The sequence below is a fragment of the Elephantulus edwardii genome, unplaced genomic scaffold (genome assembly GCF_000299155.1).
Source record: "Elephantulus edwardii isolate Elephantulus edwardi_28Jun2011 unplaced genomic scaffold, EleEdw1.0 scaffold00057, whole genome shotgun sequence".
Classification (NCBI taxonomy): Eukaryota; Metazoa; Chordata; class Mammalia; order Macroscelidea; family Macroscelididae; genus Elephantulus; species Elephantulus edwardii.
The window spans coordinates 433,847-446,572 of record NW_006399807.1 but is presented as its reverse complement, the minus strand read 5'-3'; the positions used below and the strand labels follow the sequence as shown (position 1 = coordinate 446,572).

Here is a 12,726-nt window from a genome sequence, read left to right as displayed (position 1 = left end):
GGAATCTTGGGGGATCTTCCTATCTATCTTCCAGGTAGGAAACTGAGTAGGACTTTGGAGGCAATGAGCACTGAAGAGATTGTGGTACCACCCACCCCAAAATGCAATTCCAAATGAAAACAATTCCAAACCATAGCATAAGTACAAGGCAGGCCAATCATTTTCTGGCTTTTCCCATGATGACTGCTTTGATGGTTTTTGGAAATATCATATTCCTTCAAAAATTATTTTTATTCTCTTTTTTGGGTGTCCCTGACTTGCTGGCTACTGAGTGTGTGTTTATTCTTCTTAGTGGGTCACCCTTGAACACTGAGCTCATAAACCAAAGAGCCCTGGGCTGGAAGGGAATTGGGGGCCCCCGCTCCTCACACCTGGGACGGCATGTCTCAGCCCAGCCCATCTGGCACCTTGGCCCAGCCAGCTGTCCAGGGGAGCCAGCATTGTTCCCTGCCCTCTCCGGCTTCCACATTCCCAGCCCATGAAGCTTGAGACTCCCAACTGTTGTCTTGATGACACATTGTGTGGTGTGTCCAGGAAACCAGTTCACATTTCCCGAGGGCAAACAGCAAACCAAATCAAACACACGGAACTTGTTTTCTCCTTGCTCAGCAAAGTCCTTTCCCCTCCTCAAGTGTCTGTCCGTTCAACATCCTGCTGAAGTTAGCACAATCCACCCGACCGAGGTGGTGGCAGGGCCGAGGGCAGGAGGAGCAGAGATGGGGGAAGTGGTGACAGAGACCCAAGGGGGTTCTTCATTCCTCCCCCATCTCATCCCTCTGTCTCTTTGGTGAACCTTAGATATTTAAAAGGAGGCAAATGGGGTGGGATGGGTATGGTGGTTTCTTTTCACGGTTTTTGTAGATGAGGTCAGGGGTTTCTCAGTGGTGAGTGGCAATTTGTTGGGGGCATCTCTCCAGGAAGGTCCTTATCCTGGAGAGTTTACAAGGGGCTTTGGGGGCTGGGTTGGGAGTGGACAGGACAGTGTGGGAGCGGGAACATCGGGACGCCAGGAGTTTAAGTCATGCAACAGACGTTTGGATTCACAGAAAGGAAATCAAAACTCGGCGGGGGCTGCTGCCGCCCTGTGCAGCCTGTCGCCAGTGGATCCAGGGAAATTATATGTTCTCTGGCAAAGGCTGCCTGCCCATGGTCTTGCTCCATCTCCTTGGCTGGGAGAAAAAAACTGCTATTCCCGCCCAGCCCTGAGATTTTGGAATTAAAGACAGTTCCTGGGGTTTGCCACGAAGAAATGACAAACTTCACTTGTAATGCAGAGGGAAAACGGGGTCCAGCAATTAGATGCCCCACAGTATCTGAGACAAGCACTGTGGCTGGGGGCCTCTTGTCAGCCTTCCAGACAGCCCTTCGCTGTGGGAAATGAGGGATCCCCCAAGTCTGCTGGACTGTAGCCAGACATGGCCCTGAGGGCTTGGGAATGCAGGCAGGTTTCTGGTTGGCAAACTGTCCAGTCCTGTGGTCACATTGAGGGGAGGGTCCCTCAGTGTAAGGAAGATCAGAGCTCTGAAGGCAGACAGTCTCGGGTCTGCTGAATAGACATGTGACTGAGGAATATGTCTCCCAGCGGCCAAATTGAGGGGTTGAGGGGCTTTCAACCAAATTACTAAATCACTCTGAGCTTCCATTTCCTTATCTGTACAATATTGTTGTCTGGTGCCATTGAGCTGATTTTAACTCTTCAAGAGCCTAGGTAGCAGATGGGGTTTCTCTGGCTGTCATTTGATCGAAGTGGGTCATCTAGTCTTTCTACTCAAGAGCTGCTGGTGAGTCTGAACTATCGGCCTTGTAGTTAGTGCCAGGCACTCAGTCATTTCTGACATAAGGGTTCCTATATATATGGGCTGGTTTCTATAAAGGTTAAAAATTATAAAAGGCACCTGTCTGACCATAATAGGTATGTCTTAGTACAACCAAGTTTCTCCTTGGAGGCTACAATTTTGGAGCTCTGTCTCACATACTTTGGGCATGTGGCCAGAAGGGACCAGTCCTTGGAGAAGGACGTCATGGTTGGAAGGGTGTAAAGTGTAGGAGAGGAAGACCTCAGATGAGATGGATTGACTCAGTGACTAGGGTGATGTGGGTAGGTGTGTTGGAGTCAGTGAGACTGGGTCAGGACAGGGCTGTTGTACATAGGGTCGCCATGAGTGGTAGTCGACTCGACGACACATAGCAACAAAGAACAACAGTACAGCCAGAATGCTCCTTAAAGGCCTAGATGACAAAGTTTCATCTCACATAGTTTGGGCATGGTGCTAGAAGTGGCTATTCCTTGGAGAGGGACATTAGCTTGGAAAAATGGAGGGTCAGCAAAAGAGAGGAAGACCCTCAATGAGGTGGATTAATGCAGTGACTGCAGGAATGGCCTTAAGTGTGTATCAGAGATGATGAAGATGGCACAGGATAGGACAGGGCTCAGATCTGTCATTCACAAGGTCACTATGAGTTGTACTTAACGTGACAGCATTGAACAAAAACAGTATCTTATGCTGTCGTAACAGAAAGACTGAAAGTGAATGGCTTTAATGAACAGAAATGTATTTCCTCCCAGTTCAGGGGCTGAATTCAGGGTGCTCTCTCCAGAGAAGGGCATTTTATCCTCCGTCAGCTCCAGGAGAAGGTTCTTGTCTCGTTTCCACACCTGTAGGCCAGGCATCCTTTGGGAGATCTCTGTTATTTCTTGTCATCAATCCTCCCCCGGGTCTCAGGGGTTCACAGAGCAGAGGCCAAGGGTTGTATCCCACCCTGGCTCATCTTTCTCGGTGGTGCTGTGGTCTCTCCCTCTCCATTCACTTTTTTCTAACTCTTGCAAGATGGACAGTAATGCAAGCCACACCCCACACCCTGGGGAACCTCTTCTTAGGTCAGATCAGGGATGTGACTTGAATTAGAGTGCTGCATATCACCCTAAATACCTTACAATGAATTGACCGATCACATCAAATATTATAGAGGATGATCATATCCTTAGACAACTGCCAAACTATACCACTATGTAACGGCCAGGCAACTTGGCAGCATGGGCCAGCCAAGCTGGCATATATTTTGAGGGGGCACAGTTTAATCCATGGCAATGTGTTCACTAAAATATCAGCATCACTAATCAAGCATCTCCAAAACTGTTAGACAAGGTCCTTCACCAGCAAGGACAGGGCCCTGAGGGAGGGGAGTACTCTCTCCCTCTCCAGGGCACAGTAGACATTGTCTGCCTGTTAGTTCTGGGCAGTTCTCTGGTTGCAGTTACAGAAGGCTGGCAGAAAGGCGTCCCCTGCCTTCCACAAGCTGGTCACCTCTATGAGCTAGGAAGCACGAGCAGCATGGTTAAGAGATACCACGTCTATTGTGGATAAACCCTCTTGTCACGGGACAGCAAGCAGGAACTTCAGGGTGTGGTTGGGAACAAGGAGTCAGGATTTCTCTGGGCCAGATTTTAAAGGTCAAAACAAAAGCCTGGGTTTGTTCCCTCCTGTGTGAAGTGGGGAAATTGGCCACTGGCACAGGCTTTCCACCAGTTCACGGGCAGTGACCATGAAAGTTCTGCCCTGGCCCTCAAGAGCCCGGAGCATGTGGGGACAGAAGTTTTGTTCAGAAAGGGGTTCTGCTCTCTCGAGGATTTCACTAGGGTCTGATGCTCCTGCATTTAGGGGAGCTCCTGCATTTGGGGGAGCACACCAGCTTCTCATGGCTTAGGTGGGGCTTAGTGATTTGAGAGCAGGACTGGGTTAGGTCCATACGAGGTTCCTCTATGGAGCCACTCCCCCTCAGAAGCCAGACCTGCCTCTGGACCTCCCAGCTGTGCGCACAACCAATTCACAGACTCTGTGCCCCAAATCAAAGGACACAAGAATTCACCAGCACTGTGGACAGATGTCAGTTCTTGAGTAGCAGCTCAGTGGAAGACAGAGCGGTCAACTCTGTGGCCCAAACGGTCACACTAGTGTTCCCACAGTGACAGCAGGATACTCAGACACTAAGTCATGGTCCTCTATTTTAAAGCATCACAACCGCAAATTTAGACAGTTCCTTGGGACTTACATGATTCAGCAATTTGATTTAACAAATGTGAAAGCAGAGCAACCCAGGAGGGTCAAAGATGAGCTCGAGGTGTTCTGTGTCCCTAGCAGGATCACACAGTCTGCAGTGACAAAGAAACATAACCTTAAACAACACCTGTGGAAGGCAGGCTGGGGTAGGGCCGCGTTCCAGCAGCTAAATGTTCATTTAGCACTTCCTCATCACTATATTTATTCTTCTTATCAGTCATTTAATGTAGAAGATACTTTTAACATCCCTCTTTACAGATTAGGGAGCTCTGGTGGCCTAGTGGTAAAAAGCTACACTGCAATCCCAAAGACCTATGGCTCGATTCCACCAGCTGCACTATGGGAGGACAGGCATTCTCCTCTCATGTGATTTATTGCCTTTGAAAACCTGCTGGAGGGTCAGCTATAGGTCAGTTCTGACTCGGCAGCACACAACTTTACATATTAGGAAGCTGAAATGCACATAAATTCCCTAAGTTGTTTGCAGCTTCTGTTGTTAGAGGCTATCTGGTCCCATTCTGAGTCATGGTAACTGACTGCAGAGGACAGAGTTAATCTGTCCCCTTGGGTTTTCTGGTTTGGTTTTAACCTTCACAGAAGGAGACTGCCAAGTCTTTTTCCTGTGGACTCACTAGGTGGGTTTGAACTGTCAACCATTTTGCCAGTAGCTGAGTGCTTAACTATTGTGCTACCAGTGCTTCTTTGTAAATTGTCTAGCTGCTGTTATTCTTGAGCTCTGGTGGTCTAGGGGTTAAGGAGTTGTGCTGCCAATCCAAAAACAGGTAGTTCAAATCCACCAGCTGCTCTGAAAGACAGGCAGTCTCCTCTCATGCCATTCGCTGCCTCTGAAAGCCCACAGAGGGTCAGTTCAGCTATGAGTCGATGCTGACTCAACAGCAATGAGTTGTTGAGCTGTTATTATGGCTTTGGCTCCGGCAAAGCCCTACTGGCCCACACCCTCTGTGATCAATGACTTGATTTTTCCTTGTGTCCACCGCTGGGAGCAGTATGAGGAGCGATTTCTGCAGGAAGAAACTGTGTCCCAGCAGATCAACTCCATCGAGCTCATGCAAACTCGGCCCCTGACTCCTCCAGCAATGGTGAAGCCACAGCGGCCCCTGCAAAGGCAGGTCCACCTGAGAGGCCGACCAGCCTCCAAGCCCACAGTCATCCGGGGCATCACCTACTACAAAGCCAAGGACCCCGAGGAGGAGAATGACATCGAAGAGCAGCGTGAGTTGAAATCAGCAAGGGTACCCTGGAAACAGGCTGGGGAGGGTGTCACCATTTGGACCAGAGTCTGGTAGAGATGTGCCTCCTATTAGCCACACCCCTTGCTGCAGTCCAGTGACTTCTGTGGGCCCTCAGAACCAGTTAGGTTACCTCACTCCCCACAGGGCCACATGTTATCCAGAGGTCTGCTGCATTTCCTTGCATCTTGTCTGAGTGGTGTTGGAATAAGTCTTACCTTCTCTGGGCTTATAGAAGACCGTGTGGTAGAGGAGTGAGTGGGGAGGGACTTCATGACCCTCTACTTTTGTTGTTTTTAGGTGCTGTTGCATCAGCCTCGACTCATAGCTATGTACAGCAGAACAAAGCCTTGCCCAGCTGCCTTCACAGTCTCTGCTGGGCATCAACCCATTATTGTCGTCATTGTGTCACTCCTCTCCTTCACGGACTCTCTCCTTTTCCAAGCATGATGTCCTTTTCCAAGGAGTGTACCCTCCTAAAATATGCCCAAAGTATGGAGTCTTGACACCCAACTGTGCTTCTTCCAAGGCAGATTTATTGTTCTTTTACCAGTTAATGGTATATTCCATATTCTGCCAACATCACAATTCAAAGGCATCAATTGTTCTTCAGTCTTCCTTATTTCTTGCCCCACGTTCATATGCATATGGTGTTTGTTGTTGTTGTTGTTGTTGTGTGTCATCAAGTAGGAACCAACTCATAGCTGACCCTCCAGTGGGTTTTCAAAGGTTGAAAATTGCACAAGAAAAGATTGCCGATCTTTCTCCTGTGGAGCAGCTGATGATTTAGAACCATTCACCTTTGGGTTGCAGTGCAACTCCTTACCACCTAAACACCAGAGCTCTCATGTATATTAAGTGATTGAAAAGACTATGGCTTCCACTGTGTGCATCTTAGTCCTTAACGTGGCATCCTTGCTCACCAGTCCTTTAAAGATGTCCTTGATAGCACTTTTGTCTTCTGAAATTAAATTTCAGAAGGATAATGACTTGCCCAGGGCTACACAGTGGGCTTCTGCCACCTGTCACACTTCCTAAGGACCTGGGCATTCAGTCTAAGACATTCTTTTATCCATTTCCTTTTCTATCTCTTCCCATCTTTTTTTTCCCAAAACAAGGGTTACCTCTTACTTGTATCCTCCTCTCTCAGATATGCACTTGGCTAACTCTCACCATCTTTAAGCCTCTGCTCTTATTTTCACACCTCAGTGAGTGTCATCCTGACTTACTGCAAATTCTCTTTCCTCCTAAGTTCTTTGAAGGCTCCTTACCCTATAAAACAAACAAACAAAAAAACCCCACAACAAAACAAACATGAAAACACTGTTGGCAAGTCATTACCAGATAGGTCAGAGCAGAACTGCCCCATGGGGTTTCTAACAGGTACAGACTGCCACATCTTTCTTCCACAGAGTAGTAGGTAGGTTTGAACCACTGACCTTTTGGTAAGCAGCTGAGGATTTTACCCACAGCACCATCAGGGCGCGTCCCCTTAACCTATATCTACTTCCACCACCACCCCCTCATGTCGCACCTTTGTTATATTCATTTACTCAACTCACTGCCATCAAGTCAGAACTGACTCATAGCTGAACCTCTAGCAGATTTTCAGAGATTGTAAATCTCATGGGAGGAGATTGCCCAGTTTTCTTCCACAGAGCCATTGGTGGAGTCAAACTACCAGAGGTGCCAGCTTTGGGTCAGCCGTAAAGCTCCCTAAGACCTCCTTTCCCAACGTGATGTCTTTTTCCAAGGACAGGCTCCTCCTAACATGTTCAAAGTATGTGAGACAAAGTTCCACCGTCTTTGCCTCTAAGGAGCACCCTAGTTGCACTTTCTCCAACACAGATTTGCTTGTTCTTTTGCCAATTCATAGAATATTCATTACTCTCTCCAACACCACAACTCAAAGGCACTGGTTCTTTTTCTGTCATCCATATTCATGGTCCAGATTTCACATGCACAAGAAGCAATTAAAAATGTCACTTGAATCATGCAATGTGCTTACTTACTGTTTAGTTTTGAAGCAGAAGCTCAGTGAGATCTGGCTGGGATTGTTGTTTTGCTTGCTGGTATTCATGACCCACAGATAAATGTTGAATGAGGGCATGTTTCCTCCTGACTTCCTCTTAGCCATCAAGTTTGCTTGTTTTTAACTTTTGACTGTGATTTAAGCAAAAGTTTACAGAGCAAATTGATTTTCAACTCAACAACTCATACACATTTTGTTTCATGAGACAGACTGATTACAATGCACACATTACCACAGCCGCTTCCTCCTTCCTCCCCGTGTTTCTTATTTCCCTTCTCTCCTACCCCTTCCTGCCTTTCTGAGCTTTATCCCTGAATAAATGCTTCCCTGTTCGTCCTGCCTGGTTGCTTGTTCTGAAGAGCGCATTCTCTCCTGGTATTATTGATCACTTTATAGGCCTGTCTGCTCTTTGACCTCCTCTCTTCATGACATAGTGACCCTAACCATGGGCTTGGAGTTAGTGAGGATGGCGCAGGATCAGGCAAGCTTCTGTTCTGTTGGTCATATCAACTCCATGGCACCTAACAACAACAGTGTTTGCCTGGAAGCTGAGTCATGGGGACGATTTCAGTTCCAGGGTTGAAGGGTAAAGACAAAGGACCACAGTCTCTGGGGCTCCATTAGTTTCTGTCAGACCAGTCAGCTTGGCCTTTTTAATGATTTTGAATTCTGTTCCACATTTTTCCTGCATTCCATCAGGGATCGTCTGTTCTTGATCCCTTGAAGAGCAGTCAGCAGTGGGAGCCAAGCACTGTCTAGTTCTGCTCTCAGGGTCACGGATGCTGAAGTTCACTTGGCTCATGAGTCCTTTGGACTAACAGACTTTGTTTTCTTTGCTCCTTTTTTGCTCCAAACAGGGGGGAACCGTTACATGACTGCTCATAAGTTTTCAAGAGCCCAGTGGTTACTCGCCAAAGTAGGATGTAGAACATGGTCTTTTGGGACTGTGTTATCCTAATTGCCAGCCTTCGGGTTTCATTGCTGATAATTCTATATCCTCCATCAATGACTCCTGAGTCCAGGGTTGAGTTTAACAACAGGCTGTCAACAGATGGACTTCAGGAATACCCTTCCCTTCTATCCTGGCTGCTTCTTACTCTCTTTTTCTAGTTTCTTGCATTCTGTAGTCCCAGCCAGGCTCCATCCCTAAATCAGGATACCATGTTGAGGGTTGTTGTTGTTGTTGTTAAGTTGTTAAGTGCTGTCAAGTCACAGGCGACTCATAGCGACCCTATGAAGGTGAGTCCTCGACGCTTGGGTGCCTTTCATCCTCTCTCCAGGTTCATAGGGTTTCTGGAGACAAGCTGTTATGGAAGTGGATGCCACCCCTCCTTCCATGTTGAGGGTAGACTCACTTAATGTGCCATGTACATGTGGCCATCTGAAGGTTGTTTCTCTCTCCGTGCTACAGACCAGCCTTGTGTTTGTTTCACAGAAGATGAGTTATTCAGTGGCGAGAGTGGAGTGGATTTGCTGATTGAAGATCAGCTCCTGAGACACAAAGATCTGCTAACCAGCACCACCAAGGGGCCAGCAACTGACCAGAACACTCAGGCCACATCCCTGTCTTCAGCGCCACCGCAGGCCTCGGCCTCCATGCCCAGCGTCAATGACCCAGTGGCCTCTGCTTCTGCTGAACACCTTTCAACACCCCAAACCACCTCTGTGCTTCCAGATTCCACAGAGGAGGCTACCCCTAGACCTTCTACTCAGTGGCCAGCCACCACTGTGGCACAGACAGCTACCCAGCAACCTCCAGCCTCCGTTTTCCTGGAAGTGGCCCTTGGGGATGCCTTTGTGGAAGATACTCTGGTGGCCCCAATCCCTCCCACCACAGTCAGGACAGACATGCTGGGCAAAGATGCTACTTCTGGCCAGGGCACAACCCCTGTGAGCCCCACCTTGAGCCCCGAAGAAGAGGATGACATCCGGAATGTCATAGGTGAGTTGAATGCCCCTGGCCTCAGAGCTCTAGTCAGCTGAATTGAAGTGCTATCAGTGACACCTGAGTCACTGGGGATGGCTTGATTGTAGAGAGAGGAGCTACATGGGTCAATTGTTCCATTCAAATTCGCAAATGGCCCTCTCTCTTATTTCCCTTTAGGGAAGGAGCTCCATCCTTTTGGGAATGTAACTCTCTAATAAATCGATTACTATAACCCTCAGAAGAAATTTACAAAGTGAATTACATCTTTTAGCCAATGGATAGTTTTAAATGTTTGAAAGATGAAAAGTCAACCTTGACGTCTAGCGTTTTTCTCTCAACTGTCATTTCAGTCAAATCAGAACCAACTCATAGCTGTCCCTTCACTGGGTTTTCAGAGGCTACAAAGCACACAGGAAGAGATTGCCCGTTTTTCTCTAGAGAAACAAGTGGATTTGAACTGCCTGCCTTTGGGATTGCAGGGCAGCTTCTTATCACTAGGCCACCAGAGCTCCTTAGAGTCTATCTAGGGTTAATTGTATTAAAGATGTACCTGCCATGACAAGACAGGGAGTTAGCTAAGAGTTGGTTCCAACTCGAAGGCGCACAACAGCATGTATACATACATATATATAGATATATAGATATAGATATATAGAGATATAGAGATATAGAGATGCACGCGTACAATGTATATACATATATGTTGGTTGGTGTTGGTGTTGGTGTGTACCATCTGTACCTACCGATAGCTGACTCTCAAGTGTGTTTCTCGGGCTGTAAATACAAGGGAGGAGATTGCCTATCTTCTTCCCAAGGAGCAGCTGGTGACCTTGAACTGCATACCTTTGGGTTGGCAGTATATCTCCTTATCACTAGGCCACCAGAGCTCCCTTATTAAAATACATGCATACATAATCCCTAAACCTTGCACCCCACTCCTCTCTCTGCCAGCAATGAGCTCCCCAGAACCCCCATATTCCACTGCTCCAGCTCTGATCATCACCTCTCCACAGGTGCTACAATATTAGTAGAGAGACCTACATACCTTGTATCCCCACACGTAATGGTACCTCGCAGCCTGGGAACCATCAGTGACTTCCTAGGTAGGAGTGGAGGTCTCCTCTATCTCCTTATCCCACCCTTAAGCTAGATTCCGGTGCCCAGATCCTTTCTACAGCCTGCTCCTCCTGGGTTTTGCCCAGCACGCTTTCCTGGTGTAACTCGTAACACGTACCCTTCTAGGATTGCTAATATTCTGCACCTGTCCATTAGCCTAGCTGAGATACTATGTCCAGGCAGGTAAAATTCTGTATCCTGGTAGTTATTTACTTTATAACAATAACTTTGGGCAGGTATGCATTTTCTCTTGTTAGTCATTATTCTGTTTAACTAAAATTGTATCATCATGTAGAAGATCTGAAGTTCTGTGTCTAAGGTTCTGCTTCATGACTCGGCTATGATTTCTGAGAAGAGCTTTCCTGACTCTGTGTTTACTGGGGGGGGAGGGGGGAACCCACAACACAGGGGCCAGGGACCAAATGTATTTTCTTCAAATACTAAGGGATTGTCATAGATGAACTTTGAAAATATGCTGAGCAAAATATCAGTTCAAAAAAAACCAAATGATATATGCAAAAATTATTAGAGATCACTAGGATAAGAGGGAGGAAGCACTGAGTTTGTGTTAATGGTGTCAAATAATATAGAAAAGTAGCTACACCACTTGAAGCAAGCAGTGTTACTGAACTATATTTGTAAATATGTCCCAATTGCCATATGTTCTCTTGGATGTATTTTGTAATAATCCAAGAAGAACAAACGGGGATTGCTCAGAGAGTAAGAAAGATTTGGCTGTCCAGTGATGTGAATTTTGGGCATTTGTAATCTTGTTGCTGTTAGGCACCTGCCTCCCTCAGGCTGGGGTCAGTTATGGGTAGGAGTTCCTGGCTGGAGCGCCCCCTGCAGACTCCCAGCTGCCTGACTGGCCGAGTCAGGACTGTGGTATGCAGACATGTCCCAGCTATAAAGTGCCATACAAGCCACTTGCCTGAAACAGACATATGCTGCTGACTTGCTGTCCCTGAAAAGCCACTTTCTGTTTGATAAATCCAGCGATTTTTACTTTGAGCTGTTTAAAATGTGGTTTTCAATGGAGAAGCTTTAAAATGGAACTTCTAATCCCAGGATTTCCTAACCTGGTTTTTGTTTCCCATTGCCTTGGGGGATCTGTAAAATTCTCAGAACAGCTTCAAAACCAAGTCAGTTTGAATTTACTTTTGATTGTGAAGACAACCATTTGGCTGTAGGGTGGCTGTAGGACAGGGAAGGGGCAGATGCTGTCAGCACTGAAGCCAAAGTGTGACGGGCCACGCAGGCTACTGCAGAGGAATAAGAACGTGCCACGTGGCCTGGGCTCTGCAGACTCTTACACAGATGACTGCAAAGCACTGCCTTCTTTTTTCTTTCTTTCTAGAAGTTAGTTTGGGACAAAGGGTGGGCAGAACAAACAAAAAGGACAGTCAGAATTATGACAATACCAGAAAGGGCCAGTCTCAGATCTGAATCTAGGAAATGTCATGATCTGTAAAGAATGCCTCCCCCACAAAGGATTTGACCTCACAATCCCTGGGACGTGGCCTGCCAGCTGGCTGTGGGCACCATGAGATGGCCAGCAGGGCCTGCTTCGTGTCAGGGGGCTGCTCTAAGCAGCTTGAGGAAGGTGATGCCGACATGGGTGGAGCCGGGCTTCCCAAAGCCTCCTCAGCGTCCAGACTCAGGACCAAGAATTTTCCAGTTGGCCGCCCTGCCGCTTGCCGGGCATTCCTCCACGGCTTCACAGGCATGCTCTGTCTCCATCCTTCTGCAGGCTCCTCTAATTCGGTCCCTGCAAGCCCCTTGGAAATTCCATTATCCTATATAACACAGTGACCTCTGCCTTAGGTATGGAAATATAAACTGGAGGTCTTCCTTACAAGTGGCTAAGAAATAAAGTCCAAGCCTCTTCTCTAAGGATAGCAGGTACATTCTTTGCCTGTTCCTTGCCATAGAGGGGCAGTTGAGAAATTTCCATGTGCATAAGAGATGATCCCATCCATCAAGTAGATAACTGACAGGAGGAACTATGGTCTCAAAAATTGTTATCATGCCCAGCTGCTAACAAGAAAGCTGGAGATAGGAGTCCAAGCACAGGCTTCTTGAGGAAAAGGCCTGGTGACGCCCCCCCCACAAAGAACTAAACCAGTTATTGAAAACCCAGGGGAACACAGTCTGCCCTTACACATGAGTTGTGCTGGCTTGAAGCCAGGCAGAGGTGTGTTTACTGCATTGAAGTCTATGAGGGAGAGAATAGTTTAAAAGTATTATATTTTAGGGCATTGTGTTTATCATAAGAGTATGGAATGAGTGTTGCAGAGTGGATTACATTTGGGGTGAGTGGGGGTGGGGGGAATATGGTCAGTG

The 12,726-nt window shown here is 47.3% G+C and overlaps 1 protein-coding gene across 1 annotated transcript in view; it reads left to right on the top strand.

The window, feature by feature from the left end:
• The window catches only part of OLFML2B (olfactomedin-like 2B), a 63,969-nt gene that overhangs the window by 38,078 nt on the left and 13,165 nt on the right, over positions 1 to 12,726 (top strand). The window contains exons 5-6 of the mRNA XM_006887360.1: positions 5,066 to 5,291; positions 8,776 to 9,282. Coding sequence (XP_006887422.1) covers positions 5,066 to 5,291; positions 8,776 to 9,282 — 733 coding nt within the window. The remainder of the gene's footprint in view (positions 1 to 5,065; positions 5,292 to 8,775; positions 9,283 to 12,726) is intronic.